Source organism: Anas acuta, chromosome 5, assembly GCF_963932015.1.
Source record: "Anas acuta chromosome 5, bAnaAcu1.1, whole genome shotgun sequence".
In the NCBI taxonomy this organism is placed as follows: Eukaryota; Metazoa; Chordata; class Aves; order Anseriformes; family Anatidae; genus Anas; species Anas acuta.
Genome location: NC_088983.1, coordinates 59,695,893 through 59,717,145, shown reverse-complemented (window position 1 = coordinate 59,717,145; position 21,253 = coordinate 59,695,893). Strand labels below are relative to the sequence as shown.

Sequence of the window (21,253 nt, the reverse complement as noted above, 5' to 3'; positions counted from 1 at the left end):
AGAGAGGATGCACAACACTGAATAAAGGCAGCAAACACAACAGCGTCAACTAGTTTGGGAAGCAGATTGGTCAAGTCATATTCTAATGTGGTTCTAATAAATCCTGCTAAGGGGGGAAAAACATTCAGGTTCTCTTGAAAACTTAAAAAAACAGAATGAGCTATTGCCTACCTTGTTTCATATCGTTAACAACGTAAGAGAGATTAAAATAATAAAGACATCTGAAAATTGCTCAGCAAATATCTTGTTCTGTGCCCATAGGACGGTCTCTTTTAAAGGCACTTTAAACCTTTCCCGAAATGATGTGGGATCCTCATCTTTCAGGTTCACCTCAGTAAGCAAAACTTAGCAGCATGAACTGAGCCTAGTGCCATTGTAATCAGTTCATGCAGCACAGTCTGGAGGACAGGGGAACACACAAAGCTGCCAGGCTGCCAAACAAAGCTCATTCCTGCTTTCAAAGAAGTAGGAATGAAGCCTAATTTTTCTCCTTTAAATACAGATCTCCAGCATGCCTTACCCTTAATCATCACACCTCTTCTGCTTGCTTCGGCATTATTTCACTGCTTTTATTACCCTTATTTTCCTTCACTGTCACTTATTTTTGTAAAATCTACTTTTACATCCCAAATCATGATCCGTGTGTTATTATTACCCTACAGTACTCTTTCTTAAAGCAGAATATGTAAATCCTGTTCTATAAATTGCCGGCATAAGAAGAGATACATAACGCCCCCTCCCCCCCTTATTCTGAACAAGAGATATTTCTTCCCTATTTTCCTGTCTTTATTTGGCTGTCGCAGCCTGCGCCTGTGAATTCCTGTAATGAAAAAGAAAGCCACCCTGCAACAGCATCGTGTTTCCGATGCCACTGTTATTTTTGAAACGCAGCAGGTATTAAACAGCATGAAGCACCACTCCAGAGTACAAACAATGAGAAGAAAAAAGGCAACATTCACCATTGCAACCCCAATCATAATTCTAATTCAGAAACCGATTATTCCAAAGATAGCAGGATCATCTCTCTCTCCTGCAAACTCAGTACATTTCATTCTCATCTGCTTTCTTTATATATTACTATGTTAAAGTTCTCTTCTTCTATAATTAGGTGTAAATGTTACTAAAACGAGCTTTTGTGTGGTTTAACCCGGCAGACAGCGAAGCATCACACAGCCCTTCTCTCGCTCCTGCCCAGTTGGATAGGGAGAGAATCAAGACAAAGAGGTAAAGCTGATGTGTTGAGATAAAAACAAATTCACAGGACAGGAAAGGAAGGGAAAATAATAATAAGGGTGATACTATATACAAGCAAGGGCTGCGCAATGCACTTGCCCCTGGCCAAGCCCACTGTTACAGCTTCCTTTTTTTTTCTTTTTTTTTTTTTTTTTTAGTAAGGCTCCAGGTAAGAATATTTTTGTCCTCATTAACAAGCAAGAAAAAGGTATCACAAACCAAGAGACTCAAGACGCATCGTGGAACAATTATTCAGGGAAAAATTCAACCACAAAAAACCACCTGCACCTAAGAAAAGGCATTCTTTTGCACAGTTATTAATATGTTAATTCGTGGATCCTGCAGAGTAAGCCTACTTCAAAGGGAAAAACCTCCAAGTTTAATGAAAAGGAAATATAACATGCTCTTATGTTAATGAGATGACAATGGAAAGCTTTTTGTGGCCAAGCACTTAGCAATTAGTGCAATGACCAAACGCAATGAGCTGATGTGTTTGTATGGGGATTCACTACATCTGACTGAAGGATTTATTTATTTTCATCCTAGCCCACCAGGACAAGAGAGAGGAAATGAGAAAGATTTTGTTCACCTTGCATCACAAACTGCTCAACGACGTATTAACGCCTCTCCAAGTAATAAGTAGACCTAGTTAAACATCTTTTGAAAAAAACTCAGCAAAATTCACAAGCTAGGAAACCCACATACAAGAATACCTGCCCTAAAATAAGCACCAAGCCTTTTCCAGCCCACAGTTCTCCAAGCACGTAAAAAGGCCAACAAACAGATTTTTGTACGTGGCTCCAGTGAGCTTCACGTTTACTGAAACGGGCTGAGGGAAAGCAGACAAAAACCTACACATACAGAGTACTTTGGGTTCACAAATAGCCTTAGGCAAAAGGCCATATGCATACGGAGTGCCAGGCAGAAATCTTCAGGTCTGATGGGAGCTGACCGACGCAGAACAGCGGGTCCCAGTGATGATCCTCAGCAACAAGTCCTATGTCTAGAAAGCTAAAAGGCAGAGAGTTACTGTGGCCAGAATAGGTGTGCAATACCACACCTCCCTGCAGTACATTTTGAGCAAGGTTTGGGCGCAAAAAGGGCAGGTGCTTGATTTCTGTCAGAGAAAAGAGAACTGGCGGAAAAGACGCAGAGTCTGGTTTTTGCACCGGCATCACTGGGACTTGCAGGAGGGCTGGCAGGGAGTGGGAAAAATGAATTAAGGAAAGGTGAGTTCAGGGAAGGCCTTCATTAAGGAACAGCCTGCAGTGAGACTAAACAGGCTTTTCCCCTGAACAAGAAATACACACAAAGTGGGAGCAGAAAAGCCCTTAATTTGCCAGTTTGGGTCACAAAACCAATAAAGGGTTACTGCCTTCCCTTTGGGCACAGGCATTACCTGGGCTTTTCTCAGGGTAACTACAGTGACAGCCGCAATCCATGACTTGATCAAACTGGAGAAAATACTTCTGGCACAGTAAAGCTGCTACATATTGGAGAGAGGTTCTGGGGAAGCAGGGGTCTTGCAGTTGCTCCTCACTGCTGCACACTCTGTTCTTCAGATAGGAAAAAGGGATGTTGACAAATGAGATGCTTTGGGTGAGATTCACTGCACCACTTCAGCCACCTAGCAGGCAAGCAACTTCGCTACAGTTAGGAAAACCTGGTGGAAACCAGGAAGCTCCAAACATCACTGCAGCCTAGTTTTTGGCTGCAGTCTGCTTCTAAGCCATTGTGCCCTGGAGACTAATCACTGAAATCCTTAAAAGCTTATCTCCTCCTTCTGCTCCTGTTCTCCCAACCACACACACAGACAGAAGCTGGCTTTGAAGGCAACCCAAGTATCTTGAAGACAAGCTATTCAGCAGACAGCTTTGTGTATTAAGGATTCATTAAAGCATTTTAGTCCAGCTCTATTGCACAGGCTTTGTGCTCTCAGCAATACTCCAATACCTCGATATTATTATTCTTTTAATTTTAAATTAGTGCTACTTTTCAGATGGTTATAGATAAAGTTACAGTCATCGAGAGATGAGCATTTGCTCAGAGCAAGTCAACTTGAAACAGAATCAGGGCAGAACCTGGAACAAAATTCAGGTGTCTTTTGGCTATTTGGAAAGGCTTCAAGCCTTACAAGGCGTAACATAACAATATGCAAAAGGTTTAGACTACATCTGCCCACAAAGGTTGTAAAACACAAGTGAAGTCTTCCTATGTTTTCAGAACACCTGGGAAGTGATGGTATAGTATGAAGTAAAAGAAATAATATATTACTTTTGCATTTTTGTTAGCAACAATTCTGTCATAAGTCGAAACAACTTGCAGTTTTACAATGTAAGAGACAGAGTTAATCCCCATTCTTTCCACACAAAAGCACAGAAACATATCAGCAACTGGAAGGACAGCCAAAATATTCTGCTGAGTCTAAAAGCCACCTTTGGTGGGCGGAATACAAGACACAATCCCAAGACAGCATATGCTGCTGAGCAGCAGAAGTAGAAACTAGTGAAGAGACCTGTGCAGTGCCAGAGGCATCACGGAGCCACACTGCTGGCCACGTTTCCACGGAGCGAGCTGCCTTGCACTCAGGCAGCCCATCCAGCTGCTGCTGGAGCTGCCCAGGCCCACGGCCTTCAGAGCCACACACAGACCCCACAATGCCTTAGAAGAAACGCACAGGCACTGCGGCGCTAGCTCAATGTGCAGATGAAGAACATAGATTTTGTGAGAGCAAGTACGAAGTCACGGTGCTGCAGGCTCGCTGAGTTCAGAGCCAGCCTCCAGCCCATACCCGGTCCTCACCCCAGTGGGGCAGCATGACCAGCTCTCCCCAAACGCTGGCGCCACAGCACCACTCACTCCTTCCCCTTCCCCATGCTGCCAGGGCTTTTAGCCCAGTGAATATCAGCTGCCTTCTGGTCCTGTGTCTGGTTTTCCTCCTGGTACCTAAAGGAGGACGACTGCCCGTGGCCTTCCAACAGCTCCTCACAACAAATGCATGAAGCCAGCATGACAGGGGCTTCTCTGGCTTGGTGCCCTGAACTAACACCTTGCATTCATTATTTTTTACAGCAGAAGCACTGCCGTGTTACTAGGAGCTTCCCTCTGCCTATACCTGTACACGTGTAACAGAGCAGGGCCTTCACGCTGGGTCAGGGCCTCCAGGCCAGCCGACAAAATCTCTCACTGTATATTATATACAGCCAGCTACTGGGAAGAGTCAGAAAATCAGCTTGAGCATGCTCAGGGAGCCACACTGCGATGTGGAGTACCATAAAATGGAGCTATAAGGCTACACATCTACTTGGAAATTAATTTCACTTGGGAAAGCCCAATTTCTTGTTTCTCCTTCAATATCAGTCTCTATCCCACAAACAGCAAAGAAGCAAGAGCATTACTGGGCATAACTTACCTTTTCCATCCTCATTTTCAGACCAGAGAAATAGCTGAGAGTTACAATGTGGGAACCATGTCTATAACAGTTTCTGAGCATGCCATGAAGGGCAGCATAACACATCTGACAGCCTGAAAACGGTATGTGGGGAAGGGCCATGATGCACAGTAACGGAGGGAAAGAGAAAGAAACTAGCCCTGCAGACAAATAGGGAAAGGTATGGTAAGAACAGCACTTACCAAAAAAAGCATTTGTATTCTCACAGGAATGTGGTACATTTTCCTATGCAGTGTTTTAAGCACCAGACAAATATTTCAGCCCATTCACTAGAGGTAGTGCCATCTTGTCATCTAATATCAAATACGAGTGGAGATTTCATTCTATTCTCACAGGGCAAATCAAAGCAGGAGCTGAATGGCTCACCCCATAAATTAACAGGCAGCTATTTAACAAAATCTTTCCACATTCTTTCGGACAAGCCATGGTTTAGGTTACTCAGTGCTAGCTCATGACACATTTTGTTTTTTCTTTCTCAGTTATACATTGCCATTCTGAAGAGAAAAACCTGCAGAAATACACAAAAACATACCTAAATTCTGTACAAGAGAGAGGTTTGCTTGGCTGCATGTAGGTAGCAAGGAGAAGTCTACTGCAAGTATTAACTGTTGACATTTCTGCTTTCACAGGCAAACACCAGTGGTACTTCTTATGACTAAGGCTCACGGGTGCTGCACAGGGTTTGCCTTTTGGTGTTACTCAAACGTTTCAATTCCTCCCAGCAGGAAAGCACCTTCAGCTCAGCACTGAACAAAATATGGGCTCACGACTTTGCGCAAGACTGAATGTAGCTGGACCCCTGACAATACGTGAGGATTATATCATGCATGAAGCAGCTGCAGTGCAGAGAGGAATAAGCATTAAAGATGCTTGCTTTTTACACCTGTAGAAGACAAGAAAATCTTGAAATTTTGCCTTCTGAAATACAGGACGAGAACACCTGACAAATTTGTCAGTGGAGAATTTTGTCTTAAGGCTCTGAATGGGTCTTAAGGCTCTGAATGTTAACCTGCTTCATCAGAGTACCAGGCATGGCAGAAAGTGACACTCATTCGCACAGCTTACACCCCTGCCTCTCCAAATGACAGGCACGAAATGTGTCAGTGCTCTCACTCTGTGTGACCACAACTAGACAGTCACGGTCTTGTCGCAGAGACAGGGACAGGAGTCCTGTGACCATTTCTACATGATGTGAAGGAGAATAGATAGAAAATACCTTTTACTAAGTGCTTAGTAAGAGGTTGTCCATGGGAATTCAAATGGCCAAAGCAATATTCCGACACCTAGGAGGGGGTGAGAGTCATTTTGGTGTCCCTTGAGACCGTCCAGAGCCATGGCCATTTGCACCCATGTGTGCTGGGTATAAAGCATTACTGTGTCAAGCTTAGACACGCTTTCAACTGAAATAAATGATTATACAAAGAAAAGGAGGGGACAGCTACAATTCATTCTGACCTGGAACATTACATCCAAGACCCAGAATTGAAGGCAATCTTCAGCACCCCACTAGGAAAAGCGACAGACGAGTGCAGAGATGGATGCAGATGTGAGAATGGGCAACTCCTCCGACTGCAGTACAGCTACATGAAGCTCACTGCACACACCACGGACATTGCAGGGCAGAAGTTACAGACGGCAAGACGGGCAGCAGCATGCAGGTCAAATGGTGCTTCCTTCTACTTTGTTGGTTGAAACCAGAAATGAGATCGCACTGGGATCTCTCAGAAATCTTCTCTTCAAGAAAGAATAGCTAGGTAGGAACAGAATATTTTGAAAATGCTTTGGCACTTCATGGGTTTTATAAAGCAACTCATTGTACCGTACGCTGGTCTATTTACAAGTATACAGATTTAAGGTGACAATGTATACCAGGCTATATATGGCTGTCAGTCTTTGGCAGCTTATAAAAAATACTTAGGATACAATAAAAGGTAAACAGATATTCAATATGGTCACATTTACCTACAATTTCTTCTTGTCTGACTGCTATTCTCTTCCCCTGAAGGGCTGTTTCCACTGAGCAAAAGCGAGTGTTTTGTTCTGGGATTTGTTTCTGAAGATGTTCTTTCCTGTAGAACACAATTATCTGTAACTCAGAACCAAGAAGTGAAATGTGTGCTCCTTCCATATGGGTATCTTCTGTAAAATAGCTTTATGCTTAAATGGGCTTTAGTTTGGATGTTCCCCCTTTCACTTTCCTTCATCAGTTGCAAGGCTGCATTTTGGTCAAGTTTCACGATACGTGGTATGAACGCACGCTGCTGTTGAGTGAAATTTTAAAAATCTGCTTGTCGATATTGAACAAGTGAGGGCTTTTTTTCCATGCTTAACAAGTAATCTGAGGCGAAGTCCAGGTCATTAGCTAAAGCGTTAGAAATGCAAAGAGAAAAGACAAGGAACCAAGCGCTCACTGAGTTGCTCAGTTCCCTTCTTATTGATTGAACCAGCAGATTTTCTCAGAGCTCCACAAACCTTGTCTCCTAGCAGGCAGTAGTTGCAACTCAGCAGTGAAGTTATTAGGATGCCTTACTTTGATGATGTTTCAAGCTGTAATGTTAGCATAGCACAGCGGCTCAGATCCCGGTTCCCCTGCAAGAGTCACTTTGCAGTTTTAACTGACAGCACTGAAGTATGTGTATACAAAAGAGCTTTAAAATACAGAGCTCAATGCAAGCTATAACATAGCTGGAGAAAAAGGGAATTCAGGATGAACTGCTTTACCCTCCTTTCTGGGCAGGATTTTCAGATTACATTTCCTCCATGCTGCAGCTGTTGTTCTTGATTTCGCCTACTTGTATCTGGTTCAAATGTGCCTATACCACACTGTACTGTAGTGCAAGTGCACATCTAATAAACCCCCTATGGACCACGTGCCTCGTCTGTCTCCGTTTGTGTGCCTATTCTTATAGGGATTCTTAAACTAGCCACTGTGTTGGGGGTCTAAACAGGATAACTAAAAATCTACTCAGACACAACAGTGGCTGGGTCATCTGAGCACCTATAGAGAGAGCAAGAAGTAAATGATTTAGTAACATTCCCATGTTAACAGTGCTGGAGCTTAAAACCATCATTCCCCTCACGCAGCATAGTTCTGTGAACTAGCAGCATCCTTTTCAAAGAAGGAAACAGAGAGTGACTTGACTGAGCTATGAAAGAAGATGAAAGTGAGTAAAAAAAATAAAAAAAAATCCCATGATTCAGACTTCACAGACCTTAAAGAGATTTACTTCAAGTGTGTGTACCAAAAGCAAGTCATGTTTGTTCAAAGTGGCAGATGAAACGCAAGGTTTTTACCTGAAATTGGCTCTGCAGAGCTGAGCTTGTGTTAACTTTCAATTCCAAGTAAAACAGTAGCTGAATACTGAAGGAAAAAAATTTTTTTTTTGGATAAACATGCCAAGCAACACCACCACAAACTACAGCCTCAATGTCATCTACATGGCTTAGCCATTTCTCTGATTTCAGAAAGGGTTTTGGGGTCTACTGTAAAGCAGAACCCGAGTGTTCCAGCTCTTCCCATTTCTTAAAAATGAGCATAAGACTGGAGACTTCAGCCACAACATTCAGTCAAGCAGGTGATGCAGATTAATGAGACAGATGATGTTTATCAGAGGAGACATACAATTCTCTTTCATTTCCCAGGTAACCAATAGCCAGGAAGACCAGAACTCTAGGAATACAAGCTCTTTTTTTTTAAGCTGTACTTTTAAAGCAGTACTTGATATTTAAGTAAGCATTCTGTAATAACTAAGCAAATGGTCAATACTGGATGTAAAAATAGTGGGAGAATCGGCTATGTCAGGTATGGTAGAAAAAAATAAGTGCTGTACCATACATAAGAATTAAAAACATTCAGGAAGAGAATCAAAGCAGACAGCTTCAAAAACAAAAGTGCCCAGAGGGTAGGATTGGATCTGTTTCTCCAAACATCAGTTCAAAATCATATACAACTGCTGAGTGAAGGCTAGAGGAATCGCTTGCTGATATGAAGCCAAGGAAGAGTTCTACCATCAACACCCATTTGATGGTAGCAAACCATCAAAGACTGGTTGAATTACATAAACACCGATTTTGTCATACTTGTTTTTCTGGTGCAGAACAGGGATTTTGGGGAAGATGTAAGGCACAGCTTACCAACTTTCACCTTTTTATATTCTGCATGGATAAATCTCACTGTAATTCCCTTCACTTTTATCCACTGCGTTATATAACTTCAAACTAATTATTCCTACTGCGAAGAAATAAAAATTAAAAAGTTGAGCTTCAATTCTGAGTTGGCAAAAAGCATTTCAAAGCAACACACAGGGCTAAAGAGAGTCTAGCCCCGAGCTAGACCAGAACACACAGGGTGTGTAAGCACACCTCTTGTGACCTGGGGCCACCCAGGTGGGGAGCAAACCTGCTGCAGCACAGCTTCTCCACATTTCTCCTTGCAGCACTGCCTTCAGCCTTCACTGCGACTCCAAAGTCCATCTGTCTCCTCTTCACACCACTCCTGCCTAGCTTTCCCTAGAAGCGAGCAAGACAGGAAAGAAACGCCAGCACAATTTGGGATGCCACATACAAGTAGCACCACTTGGGATGTCCTGGTTCAGAAAGGCAAACAACATCTCGTTCCTGCAGCTGGTTCAAGGTATGTTTTGGGGACACCTCCCTGCTTTGCCTCCATCACTGTAAGGGACACACAGATTCTGAACTGGGCGCTGCTCCTTGAGCAGAGGGAACATATCGAGTCAGTCTTTGGAAGACAGCAAGTGCAGAAAAGAGTGTCCTGAGATGAAAACCTGCTGCCGTTAACACTGGAGAGATGCTTTCCCAAAGTTTCATCGCATTTTCTGGACCCTGGCAAAAGAGCCATAGTCCAAACAACATTCATTCATCAGGTGCGGGGATCTGAGGTTAGAAAATAAAACGGCTTTGGCAAGGTGACAGGAAGGACAGCTGATGGGCAGAGGGATTCAGAGGCTCCAAGCCAGCTCCAGAAGGTCAGAGGAGCAGAACTGAGAGCGCAAGCTGCGTCCCTCAGACACAGTTTGGCGCTATCCCATCTGAGCCTCTGCATAACCTCAGGGTGAAGAGGGAACTAGCTGGAGTCAGGACTAGCTGGCACCATTTTGGAAGAACTGTCCCTGCCAGAAATCTGGGATAACAAAATATTCTTCAGAACAACAAAAAAGTAAACTCTACGAAGAGAACATTTGACCAAATAAACGATCCAAGAGCTTTGTTCTCCTCTCTTTGGAGGAAATGGAAACACTGGAAATACAGCACCTCCTTCGTGCACTGGCCTCACTCTTCTTTCTTGCGGACATGCAGAAAACCAACTTCTTCTGTCTTCCCCTATGGTCAGCACTAAGCTAATCACAGAGTGGGATCAGCTACATTAAACCAAAAATGACACTGAAAAAAAATGTTAAAATTTAAGGCCACATTTGGCACCACAACTAATATTTATCATTACTCCCAAAGAAACAGTAATAGCGTGGAAAACTTTTAAGTCATGATGAATGTTACTGAGAAAATAGACTAAAAGACTAAACCCAAATCAGTCCAAACTTTTGGTGAAATAGCAAGCTTCAGTTTGCAGTAATAAAAGTTACACAGGATAAGCACGCACTACATATAGATAGGTATAAAACACACGAACAAATGAACACTGTGGAAAGTAGTTCTCACTAACCTTCAGTGTGACTATCTGGGAACCTGATTTGATTCTTTAAAACACTGGGAAATAGAACAACCAAATAATAGGAAAACAACGAGGTCAGACAATGTTGATCTGTCTCGTGAAATAACTAATTTTTTCTGACTCTGCTTCAAACGTCTTGTGCTAACTTTAAACCTGCTGCATACCAATAATAAAAGCATTTCTCGTACAGTACAGCCAAGAGATCTCCCAACCTTCAAGGCCACTTATTAACAGACCTGTCTATTCATGGGTAAACCAAGATGCCACTTCCCTCAACTCCACAGCCTTCTTAAATCTACTCAGGGATAGGAGAAGCAAGAGCTTACATTTTCATGTGTCAGATCAACTTTGCAGAAGTCTTTAACAGAAGTGACTCATTCCCAAATCATTTAAACACTTAAAAATGCTATCCTAAATCCCAAGTAAGAACCCACCTCCTTTTTTTTTTTTTTGTGTCAGCATTTTAAAGCTCTCCATATAACTTCCAGAATTTATTTAAAACAAAGAACCACAATCTTTATTAAAAAGGATAACCAACCAGGCCAAGGTATTGTAGCCAACCACTTAATCTAATAATTTACCATCCAAAAAAAGGGTGTAGGAAGAATTACAGCACAACCAGCAGGCCCATATATACGCTTGCAGACATGTATCCTACAGGATGCATGCATTTATGTATATATAAATACTTTGCACAGGCAAACAGAGGATACATGTATCTAATATCTACAAAGGTACCCGCAGGTAGCAGCCAGCATCTCGCTTGCTGCCACAAAGAGTTAAATCTGAAATGCAAAACCACATTTTCGACAGCGAAGTGACAGAACTTTGAAACAGAGACCGCAGCAGGTTGTGCCCACGCTGTCCTGGCAGCCAACAATGCCTGCCTCAGGCCTGGCTCTCTTCTGCGGAGCTCTGCCCAGCAGGGTTCATGCTTTTGGACCTCGTGTTGGCAGCAATGCACAGCGCAACAATTCGTTTTTCCGCACACGTCTCTGTAGATGATCACGGTTGATTTGGAGCGCCTCGGTTCCTGGGAGTGGGATCCAGCTCGCCTCACTCCAGAAGCCTTAGTGGTGCATCTGCTTACATATGTCCATACGTGTGCATGTATCCAACCCTTTACCTAGGCACCTACCTCGTCTCATGCTCAAGAGGCACTTGTACAGTGTGGTTCACCTCATCCAAGGCAAATTTCAAGTCAAAAAAAGCCTTGTTCTCCATCTCTACCTCTTCGTTGCCTGTGTATTGGACTAGGTCAGACTAAGTTTAAGTTAAAGTAGACGAAGTTTACCGAACTGAGCTTTCTGAAAATCAGATACTTTTAATGCAAAAAAAGAAAAACACCCACTGACATTTCAAGGACGTCCAGAACATTTATGTAATTTTGAGAATTCAGATGTATCCTACTCCTCCAAAATGTCACATACACTACATAAACAACTCAAAATGCTGTTGCCCATTAAAACCTTCTAGTATGATGACCAGTACTGCATGAAGTGCCACTTCAGGAAACACCAGGCCCTATCTTTATAGTTTTACTGCATCTCTGGTCTCTAGCTCGTTCAAATAAAACACTAAAGGAAAAGGAAAGCAGCAAAGGCTTGATTCGAAGGCAGTTAATTTGTGTATGATTAAATTTAAAGTGGACTTCAAAAGTTGATTCAGCTGCCTGGCAGATTGAGCTTGTTCCTGATTTCTGCATAAGCATACCTATAAATACGGAGGCAAAGCATTACACTGCAGTAACTTCTTAGGAAACAGGAATGACTTTTACATCTAAGTAGTAGCACTTGGTTATTTAGAACTGCCTTTACATCGCTGTGTTGAAATATGGTGCCATTAATTTCAGCAGCTCTGACTTTCAGCGCCTTCTAAGGTAGCCAACGTGTCTTGCTGAAAGGCTGCTGATTACCTTTCCAACATGAAAGGCTAAGCTTTTTGGAAATTACATAGGAGATCCTTCTAATTAATTAGTCCATAGTTCCCACACAACTTGATTTCACTATTGGCTTTTGGGGGGGATGGGAGTGATGTTTATAAAGCTCCTGATGCTTTTGCAAGCAAAAATATTTCTTGCTTTCTGCAAGTGATCTTTTTGGATGCTTCTGCCATCGATACATTCTTTGGCCCCCTAGAGAACAACTAAAGGATGATGACTTGGTATTCATTTGCAAGCATACTTCTATTTTTGAGGATTTCAGTTGACTAACCTGATTCCTGACCACAGCCCTTCATCCACAAAGTAACATGCCCATGTCCAGGCCCGTGGCAACATGCAGTGGCAAGATCCAGGCCCCAGGGGCTGTGGAAATGACTTGGCTGACCATGTCGTCTTCGTGCAACCAGCTCTGCCTCCGCCTGACTACAGGGATGGGTTCAAAGCTGCTTCTCCAGTCAGAAATCTGCAAGGGTCCTAATGGGATTTAAGCAGTGAAGGCAAACCTTAATGGGAATGGCAAGGGGACCAATAGCTTCTCCTTGAAACGAGAAAAACCGTGAGAAAAGGGTTGCCTGTACTTCGTAGAGCAAAAACCTGACTCATAACTAATTCCTTCATTTTCAGCTATCGGTTTCCATTTCTAAAGCTTCATTCCTCTTAGCCCTGTGACTCTAAACCTTCTTATAACAGATGGAGAATTACCCCTCAGAAAGCCAAAGCATAATCTTCCTTTCCTGAGCTCTGAGGGAGACTTTCTCTCCCAGCAAAGAGCAGACACCATCGCAGGAGGAAGCAGACACCAGGAGGCTAAACCTCTGAGGTCTGCCTGTACTGCCAGCCACGGCAAAGCTGTTCAGATCCTGGGCAACTCACTGACTCCGCAGTTTCTACATTTTTCTGCCTGCTCTTGACTGTTTTAGCTGTTTATATTGGTACCTCTCCAGTCCAGGGAGCATCTTTCACCACCTCCTCTACAACACGGTGTGATCTCACCTTCAGCTCATGGACATCAGCGGAGCGAAAATAAATAATGAAGCACCTCTAAAAATGTCTGTTTGCTTTCATCATCCATGGAACTAGACTCACATTGCTCTTCAAGTCGGAAACTTCAGAAAAAAGTGCATAAAAACCCTGCAGGGAAGGTGTTATTGGGTCCTGGAATCTTGGCTCATCTGTATATTTAGCACATACAAGAAATGAACATTCAAATATAACATGAGACATCATGCACTTACCTAACTGTCCTTTCTCACATGCTGACTGATACGAAATAAACCCGTCCTACTTTCTTCAGTCATAAAAAGAACTCAAGGAAGGGGATCGTGAAGGTAAAGATACCTTTTTATAGGCCTGCTTTATGGAGCGATTCCGCAGGAAAATGCCTCTCAGTGCTTTTCTTTCCCCATCTACGGAGCACGGACGTTTGTCTGTCCCATAGAAGGTTTTAAAAGCTTATGGTTTATCACAGTAGCTCATACTCAACCCTTAATTTAACAGCCATAGAGGAAAGAGAAAAGAAAATAGCGCATAATAAAAACAGAATTCAGTTAAGTAAGTTGGGTACAGACAAGCCATCTTAGAAGATATTTTAGGATTCCTGAACGTACGCGAGATCTGTTGAGACAAAAATCTCTTCCTAAGAGGCAGTGTTCAATTCCACCTTTGCACTGCCCAGACCCCAAGGATTAACTTAAGCGCTGAATTGCAGAGTCAGGAGAAAAGCAGCATGCTGTGGCCGTGCCATTTCTAGTGGCGTGGAGGGCTTTGAAAGGCTACTTAGTTCCTCTGTTCCTGCTTTTCCTTCATTTTGGTACTTATTTCTTGCCTTCTGTTTTCTGCAACCAGCACCAGCTTCCCCCACAGATGTCCTCCATCCCCTTTCTACCCTCTCCTCATCCAGAGAGCATTTCCAAAGACCTCAGTGAGAGCCCTGCATTAGCCACGAGGGTATCAGAGCAAGCCAGAACGTGCCTTGCACCTGCACGCAGCAGGGCTGCTGCTCTCCATCTCGCTCGGCTCACGCGGGATGCGAGGAGCTGCGGGTGGCTCAGGCTCCGTGCAGCAGGCTGAGAGCTGCACTGCATTGCTATAGCAACAACTGCTGTGCACACTCCCCGGTTTTACTGACAGCCCCTCGACGTGCCTCACGTAACCCCACGGAAAAAAAAATGCACAAGTGGAGAAATGCAAAATAAAACACCTCCAAGGCCAAAAGGAAAAATATTGTGGGGATCTGCATCTGCATGTGTCGCCTCAAATACTTCCCCCGTGGCAATTTGCTGCTTTTACCGTACAGTGGTAACGTTAAAATAGCATTTTAAAATTCACAGTTGAAACAGCAATTTAAGCCCCCACAATGCCAGAAGAGAAGACGCGCATGCGATCGGCTCAGAAGACACTTTAGCACGCTGCTGACAAAGATTCAGCACTGGGAAACTGACACTACACAAATGGAGAAGGAAATAAGGTGCCTGCATATTTTTTCGTAGAGTAATACACATTTGCATAGGGACGTGCTGAATTATTCGTGTCTCCCCAACAAGGCAAAAGAGGCATCTTCCGAAGAGAGATTTCTGGTTATCCAAATGATACGCTTTTAAAAGGAATTTCCTGTGCTCGCAGCAGCTGAGACCTAGGTGAAAAATAGTCCCGAGATGCTCTGTGCAAGTCTTAGAAAGCTCTGACTTGATAGACAGGCTTGACACTCCAAAGCCAATACAGCATGGTTGAACTCGCAGCAAAATATGAATATGCTGCAGTCTGAGATGGCTCCGAGCATCCTGGAGAGCTACCAAATCACTGCTGTTGAGCTGCAAAATGTCACCTCTACCCGTGCTTTTCCAAGGCCAAGATCCACAGGGCTAGAAAACTGGGCCTTCCTGGTGGCACCACTCACAACCTTCGCTGTTTCTACGTGATTTCAGTTGCCTCCATCAGCTCACACAATACAAACCACCCCCCCTTACGAAGCTTTTTGCAACTCCCAGAGTGACAACTCCTCCTGCTAGAGCCTTGCCCTTACTGACGAGGAGCATCAACACGCTGACAGGAACAGAAGGTTTTGCAGTTGGTGAACCAGCCCAAAACTGTTCGGCCCGGCTGCCGGTTATGATTTATGTCTCTAAAAAAGCACAACAACCCCAACCACCCCCTCCTTCTAAGGACTGCCTGAAACAGAAGCAATGATGGCCAGGTTCAGGGGATGCCACCGTGGCCCTCCTGCACCCGCAGCAGCCCTGTGGTTGCTCATCCCTCAAATGCTGCCCACAACCATCTCGAAAGCCCACTCCTAATGTGTTAAGCAGGGATGAGACTAAACTGAGGCTCACCTCCTGCTTGACGCCAGCACCTTGGCTCTTTTTGTGTTCCCTGTGTCCAGGTCTGCCCAGCAACATTAAGAATGAATTTATGTCTTGATTTATTAATTGATGCACAAGACCGCCACCTTAAAAAACAAAACAGAACACAACAAAAACCAAAACAGAGCACATTTCCCATGATTAAGGAGGAGATATTGAGCACGGATATGCCTGCTGAGAATGTGACAACTATCCCAGCACCAGAGTCATCACTGCCCAGCTCCCCCAGCCACCTGCTGTCTCCTAGAACTGAGAGCGTCCACCTTCACGTGATTTACCTGCAGACAGATATTCCAAAACACCAGGGCTCAGGAAGTACAAGTGCGTCTCCAGACAGCCAAACAGAGAACAGGCCAAGTTATGTGCTGGCAAATCTCCACTTGTTTCACCATTATCATAGCAGAGAATTTGGCTCCAAGCATGTAGCCATTAATTAACTGTCCAGTTAACTATGTCAGTAAACCTATTTGCTATTACACTGGGAAATCAATAAGCCGGATTTTGTTAACCCTCTGAACTGATCTGTTAATTCATCCTTGATAAATAAAAAAATACAATATTAAGAATATCAGAGTATACTCATGAACAGTTCATGAGGTTTGTATTGTGATCACCGAACTGTGGAGTAAAGCTGAAAAGAGGAAAAAGCGCGTGCTGGCACTCCTGTGGCACCCGACCACAAACCCTCCCTGCACCACAGAATCAGCCGTGCCAATGTCACAGGAGGTCCCGGCGACAGCAGGAGCAGCACAGCCTTTACCAGAGGACACAATTCACTGCTTTCAGCTTCAGAGACTTGCAATGAGGACGATTTTCCACATGTCTCCCAGCACAGGCTAGTGCTCCCAGGAACACAGCAGTCTATCTGCCCTTCAAGTTTTCTAGGAAAACCCCAACGCTAACTTTCTGTTCCACAGCACAAGACATTTAAGGTGCTTGTTATTTTTAAATTAAACTTCCAATACACTAATTTCCTCCGAGAAGAGGAGCAACGTTGCAATTTCCTCTTCCTGGCCTTCTAATTAACATAACGACATAATAATTGCAGGCGCAGCCCTCCTCAAGCCCCAGATCCCACTGTGCAGGCATGACACGGCAGCTACATCTGTAGGAACAGACACTTGCAGTGGGACACAGAGATGGCAAAGGAGATGGAGATGCTTAACTTTTTCATGAGAACATTAAAGTATCTGAAAAATCCCAGATGTTTAGGGCCAGCATTTCCAAGAAGGTAAGTAACTGTACTTTGCCCCCCTTGGGAACGCTTAGCACATTCAGAAATCTACTTGGCAATTCCCTTTTGGTTTAGGACATACAATATCAGGTGAACGCTGAGTTAGGACAGCTATATTCCATCAAAACCCTTCAGAAGATACTTCCAGATCTTGGTGGAATATATTTATCCATAAACTTAAAGGAACTGAAGTTGTTTTGATTTTTCATCCTAAGAGTTCTATTTTTGAATATAGATAAATTTGATGCATCACTAAAAAGTCAGCATTTTTCAAGAGAAGACGAAAATGACAGAAGTTAAGATTTTTGATTTATTTTTGAAGGTTACTGTATTTTCCAGTTGCTTTCAATTTCAATCCATTTGTTTCTTCCCTGAGGTAGCTACCACTGTGATATTGAAAAGGATTTATTTGCTCACTGCTCAGCTGATGATACTGACATTGCAAGAGTCCTGTCCTACATGTCCCACAGTAGTGGGGACATGTTGGGACATAGTCACAAGCTGTCTGGAGAGGCTCATGCCCAGCATGTGTGTATTGTTCCTTCTCTAACAACACACACACACAAAAAAAGCCTAAGAAGACATTATTCAATTACAGTTTTATCAGCAGGGCAACATACGACCATATCTCTGCATTTTGCTGAATACGTATCCTAATCTACCCCTTTGGCAATAAAAACAGGACCTCAGAAACACAGTTCCCCTGGGCTCAAGGGTTAATAGGACAGCGTTTCATTCCCTGTGGCTTTTAAGGGCTTGGCTGCTCCCTGGGCATCTGCACTGGTTACCCAAACTGCATTCCCATGTCCTTCCATCCCGGCAGCAGCTCTCTCCTGAGCGTCCCTGTCACAGTTATGAATCACAAAATAAATGCTTTTCTCGAGGCTTACCACTATCCTTTGCACTTTAAAATGCTGTCTTGCTGTCCACCGTGATTATACCAGGTACCATATGCAGAAAAACTTCCCGGGGGAACTTGGTTAATTGAAACAGCTTCACGTGTGCTGGTCTCAACCAAGTTTCCTGTCATTCCGAACTTGTAGGATCTTGCTTTTCCTCCTTGAAGCACTTCCCTGCAACCAGCAATCGGCTTTCTTTGCTGAGAAACCTAATGTGACTCTGCAAAAAAAAAACAACCCTATGCGCTTAGCCAGTTCCCAAATTGTGTCATTTCCAAAGAGGGCTGGGTTTTTACTTTTTTTTAAAGCACGTATGAAGCTGATTTCTGCAGATGGAGTAAAATGCACTGCATGAACAAGGCAGACCAGCTTTCTCATTGGACACTGAAGGGTTGCTATGATTCAGACAGGATGCCTTAATATTTAAATTTCCACGAGCTAGAGAGGTACCGATATCAGAACAACCATCAGAAGGCCAATCTATTTGGAGATCCACCTCACAAGTTCGAGGAGGCTGGTTAAAATCAGCTTCTGTTCCTGTCTCCTGGAAGTTGACACGTTTCAGTCACCTGAGTAAGACAAGATCACCAAAGATGAGTCCAGCAGTACAGTGCACTTTTAAATGATCATGAGGAGACACTATACTGTCATCTCCTTTGTCCTTGGTGGGAAAATGTCAAAAATAGCGAATTCTTTTATTTATAGATATCTTGGGGATCTTTGTCCCCATTTTTCTCCTCCAAGTGTTGTTTTTATACAGAATCACTATTATTTCAAGGCTTTAATTTTGTAATACAGCCGTAATGCTCAACTCTGTGCAGGAAATTTATTCTGCAGTGTTATTTTAGCCTCCTCTAAAATTTGGCGGGCCTCACAAACAGGGAGATTTGACAGGACCCCTATAGCTCAGGGCATCAGAACTGAAGGTGTGTGAGTTTGGTTTCGGGGTGGTGTTTTCCCCTCTTTTCTGTCCTAAGAAACCTTCATGCTGACCCTGATCTTGACCATCACGTCCCGAGCAGCATGACAACTGGGGAAAACAAGACTTACGGTGTCAGCCACTTACACGTGTTCTCACGTAGGCACCATCTGTTCGGTAGTCCCACAAGTCAGCAGCTCAGCTCACAAAAAGCACTGTCACATGAAATATCCTGCTGACACAGAGACCACGGCGCGAGGAACCAGCCCGCTAGTGCTGAGCCATCAGGTTAAGGCCTCAAGATGTACCAGTGAAACACCGTGAAAAGATCATCCTTTAGGATTTTTCCTTCCTTTTTTTTCCCCTGTCCATCCCTAAGGGTTAAAGGATGTGTCCCTTCGTGACCATGCTGCTCAAGCTTGGATCCTGAGAGAAAACAAATCTGTACTGACTAACCTGCCGGCTTATGATCACAACTTGTGTGCTCACAGTGAAGGGCTTGGGATTGGCACCTGTGAAACACAGCGATAAAAATTTCCATCGTTTTACATGGGAAAAGGACCAAGCTCAACAGGGACAGACTGCTCACTTCTCCACGCATACATACCTATCTGCAACATATGTACAGCTTTAAATCAAAACATGGATATATCAAACAGTTACTGCTCAGCACAGCACCATATTTACCTTAATAGACACTATAAATTCTCCGTATCTGAGTATTTCTGACATCTGGCTTCTGCTTGGAAACCTTATCCTGTCAGTTGGCTCCCCAGGAAGATGAGGGCCTGACGATGCTGTGCCTCACACCTGGGCTCACCTTGCCAGCAGAGGCGATGATGTAGCATTTGCCTTTCGTGGTTTCCCTCGGCAGATAAGCACATTTCTGTTTTTGCAGAAATACATTTTTATGCTACGTATACACACACCTTTTTTTCCCTCCCCTAGTTCTGGAGCACCTAAGTCTGCTCATAAATGTAGAATGGAAATTTTCCTCGGCGTGCAATCCCTTTCCTAGCAACTACTTGCCGGCTGAACTAAGCAGCCTCCCTCTTCCCCTCCTCCCTTTCCAGCCTTGCAAAAAGACCAGAGTAGCTGACTCTGCTCATTGGAGGGATCACTCAACATCACTGTTTCAGTAATGAGAACCTTGTTTCCCCCCCAAAAAAAAGTAACTCAGCAACTTGTAGAAGCGTTGGCATGGAGACACAAGCAGATAATCCTAGAAAAGGATCGTTCCGCCAAGTTTTCGGTTCTGATTGCTGAACTCTCAGCTCCTCCTAAGCATCCCCTGCTGGCAGGCTGCTCTCAGCCGGAATGGGGAGTCACAGCACGGTGGGAAGGGCCCCCTGGGTCCGCCTCTCCCACCCCTGCTCCAGCAGGGCCACATCCAGGAGGCTTCTGAAGATCTCTGAGATCCCAGCAAGCCTTCTCTTCTCTTGGTGAGCAGTCCTGGCTCTCCTGCTGGATTTACTGTGACCTAGAGGTCACACCCGAGCAGCACTGATTGTTTCTCTCTCGGTAGTGCCAGAAGGACCCCTGCCAGGACGCGGTCCTGCCCATCAGCAGAACCTAACTGAGCAGCAGTGGAGGAGGTTGCTTATCAGAAATTCTGAATCCACTTTCACGGTGATGCAGCAAGAAAGCCTCTGCACTTCAGCCTGGCGCAGCGGCCAGGTTGCCAGGGGGCTCAGAGCAGGCAGAGGCCACTGAGGAGCAGCGTGATGGGTTTCTCCAGAGAGCTGCTGCAGGCTGCAACATCTCCCTGCACCACGTGTGCTGACTGACCCTCCGGGCACTGCTGCTGTCCTCCTCACTAACTTCCCTTCCCAAGGCAAAGCCAAGCCTTGATCCGGGAACTGCTTTCACAGCTCCACGGAGGGCACAAAGAAATATAACCTGAGATGGTCGAACCCAAAGCAGGTGAAACAACCCGAAGGCATGCTGGAGCAGCTCCACGACTAGCCCTCCCTGGCTGGAGGCAGGCAGTGAGCACACAGCACGACGCAGCAGCAGCTACGAGCAGCAGCAGGCGAGCAGCAGGCTTTCTTCACGCTGCAGGGGATCAGAGAATTCAGAAAACAGAGACAGATTCAATTTAATACAGTAAATTAAAGGGAAACCAAGAGAAAAATTGGGGTCAATCCAGCACGCACATGGCGTTCTCATTGATGAATGAGTAGATGACAGAATTTTTACATTTCAGAGGTCTCCAGAAAAGAGCAGCACCCAGAAGCTCAGCAGATGGCCTTGACAAAACGGCCTGCTTCAGAGCCCCAGTGGGAGCTGAGCCCTTTCAGAATAACTGGAACGGTCTCTAGCTATCAAGCAACCACCCGCAAACAAGGTGAATTGGCTGTCACAGCATTTCCTCTGGTTAGTTCCAAGTTTTCCCTGTTCTTTTGTGCATCTTCAATTAAAACATCGTTCTTCTCCCCACCTCCCTGCTCCCCCAAAGCAGTCTTGCTGTTAGCAGCAGCAGCAGGGGCGCACCAACAAAAGCCCTGGTTAAGTTCAGCTCCAGAAA

At 44.4% G+C, this 21,253-nt stretch overlaps 2 protein-coding genes across 7 annotated transcripts in view; one reads left to right on the top strand and one right to left on the bottom strand.

Moving 5' to 3' along the window:
- KCNC1 (potassium voltage-gated channel subfamily C member 1) overlaps positions 1-5,943 on the top strand; it is a 118,686-nt gene extending 112,743 nt beyond the window's left edge. Inside the window, exon 3 of one of the 2 annotated variants that reach the window (XM_068685152.1) lies at positions 5,410-5,943. In XM_068685152.1, coding sequence (XP_068541253.1) covers positions 5,410-5,573 — 164 coding nt within the window. In that variant the 3' untranslated portion in view covers positions 5,574-5,943. Of the gene's footprint in view, positions 1-5,313 lie in introns of both variants that reach the window. The other variant, XM_068685156.1, reaches the window with a different exon arrangement.
- LOC137857923 (secretion-regulating guanine nucleotide exchange factor-like) overlaps positions 1-21,253 on the bottom strand; it is a 148,816-nt gene that overhangs the window by 2,067 nt on the left and 125,496 nt on the right. The window lies entirely within an intron of this gene.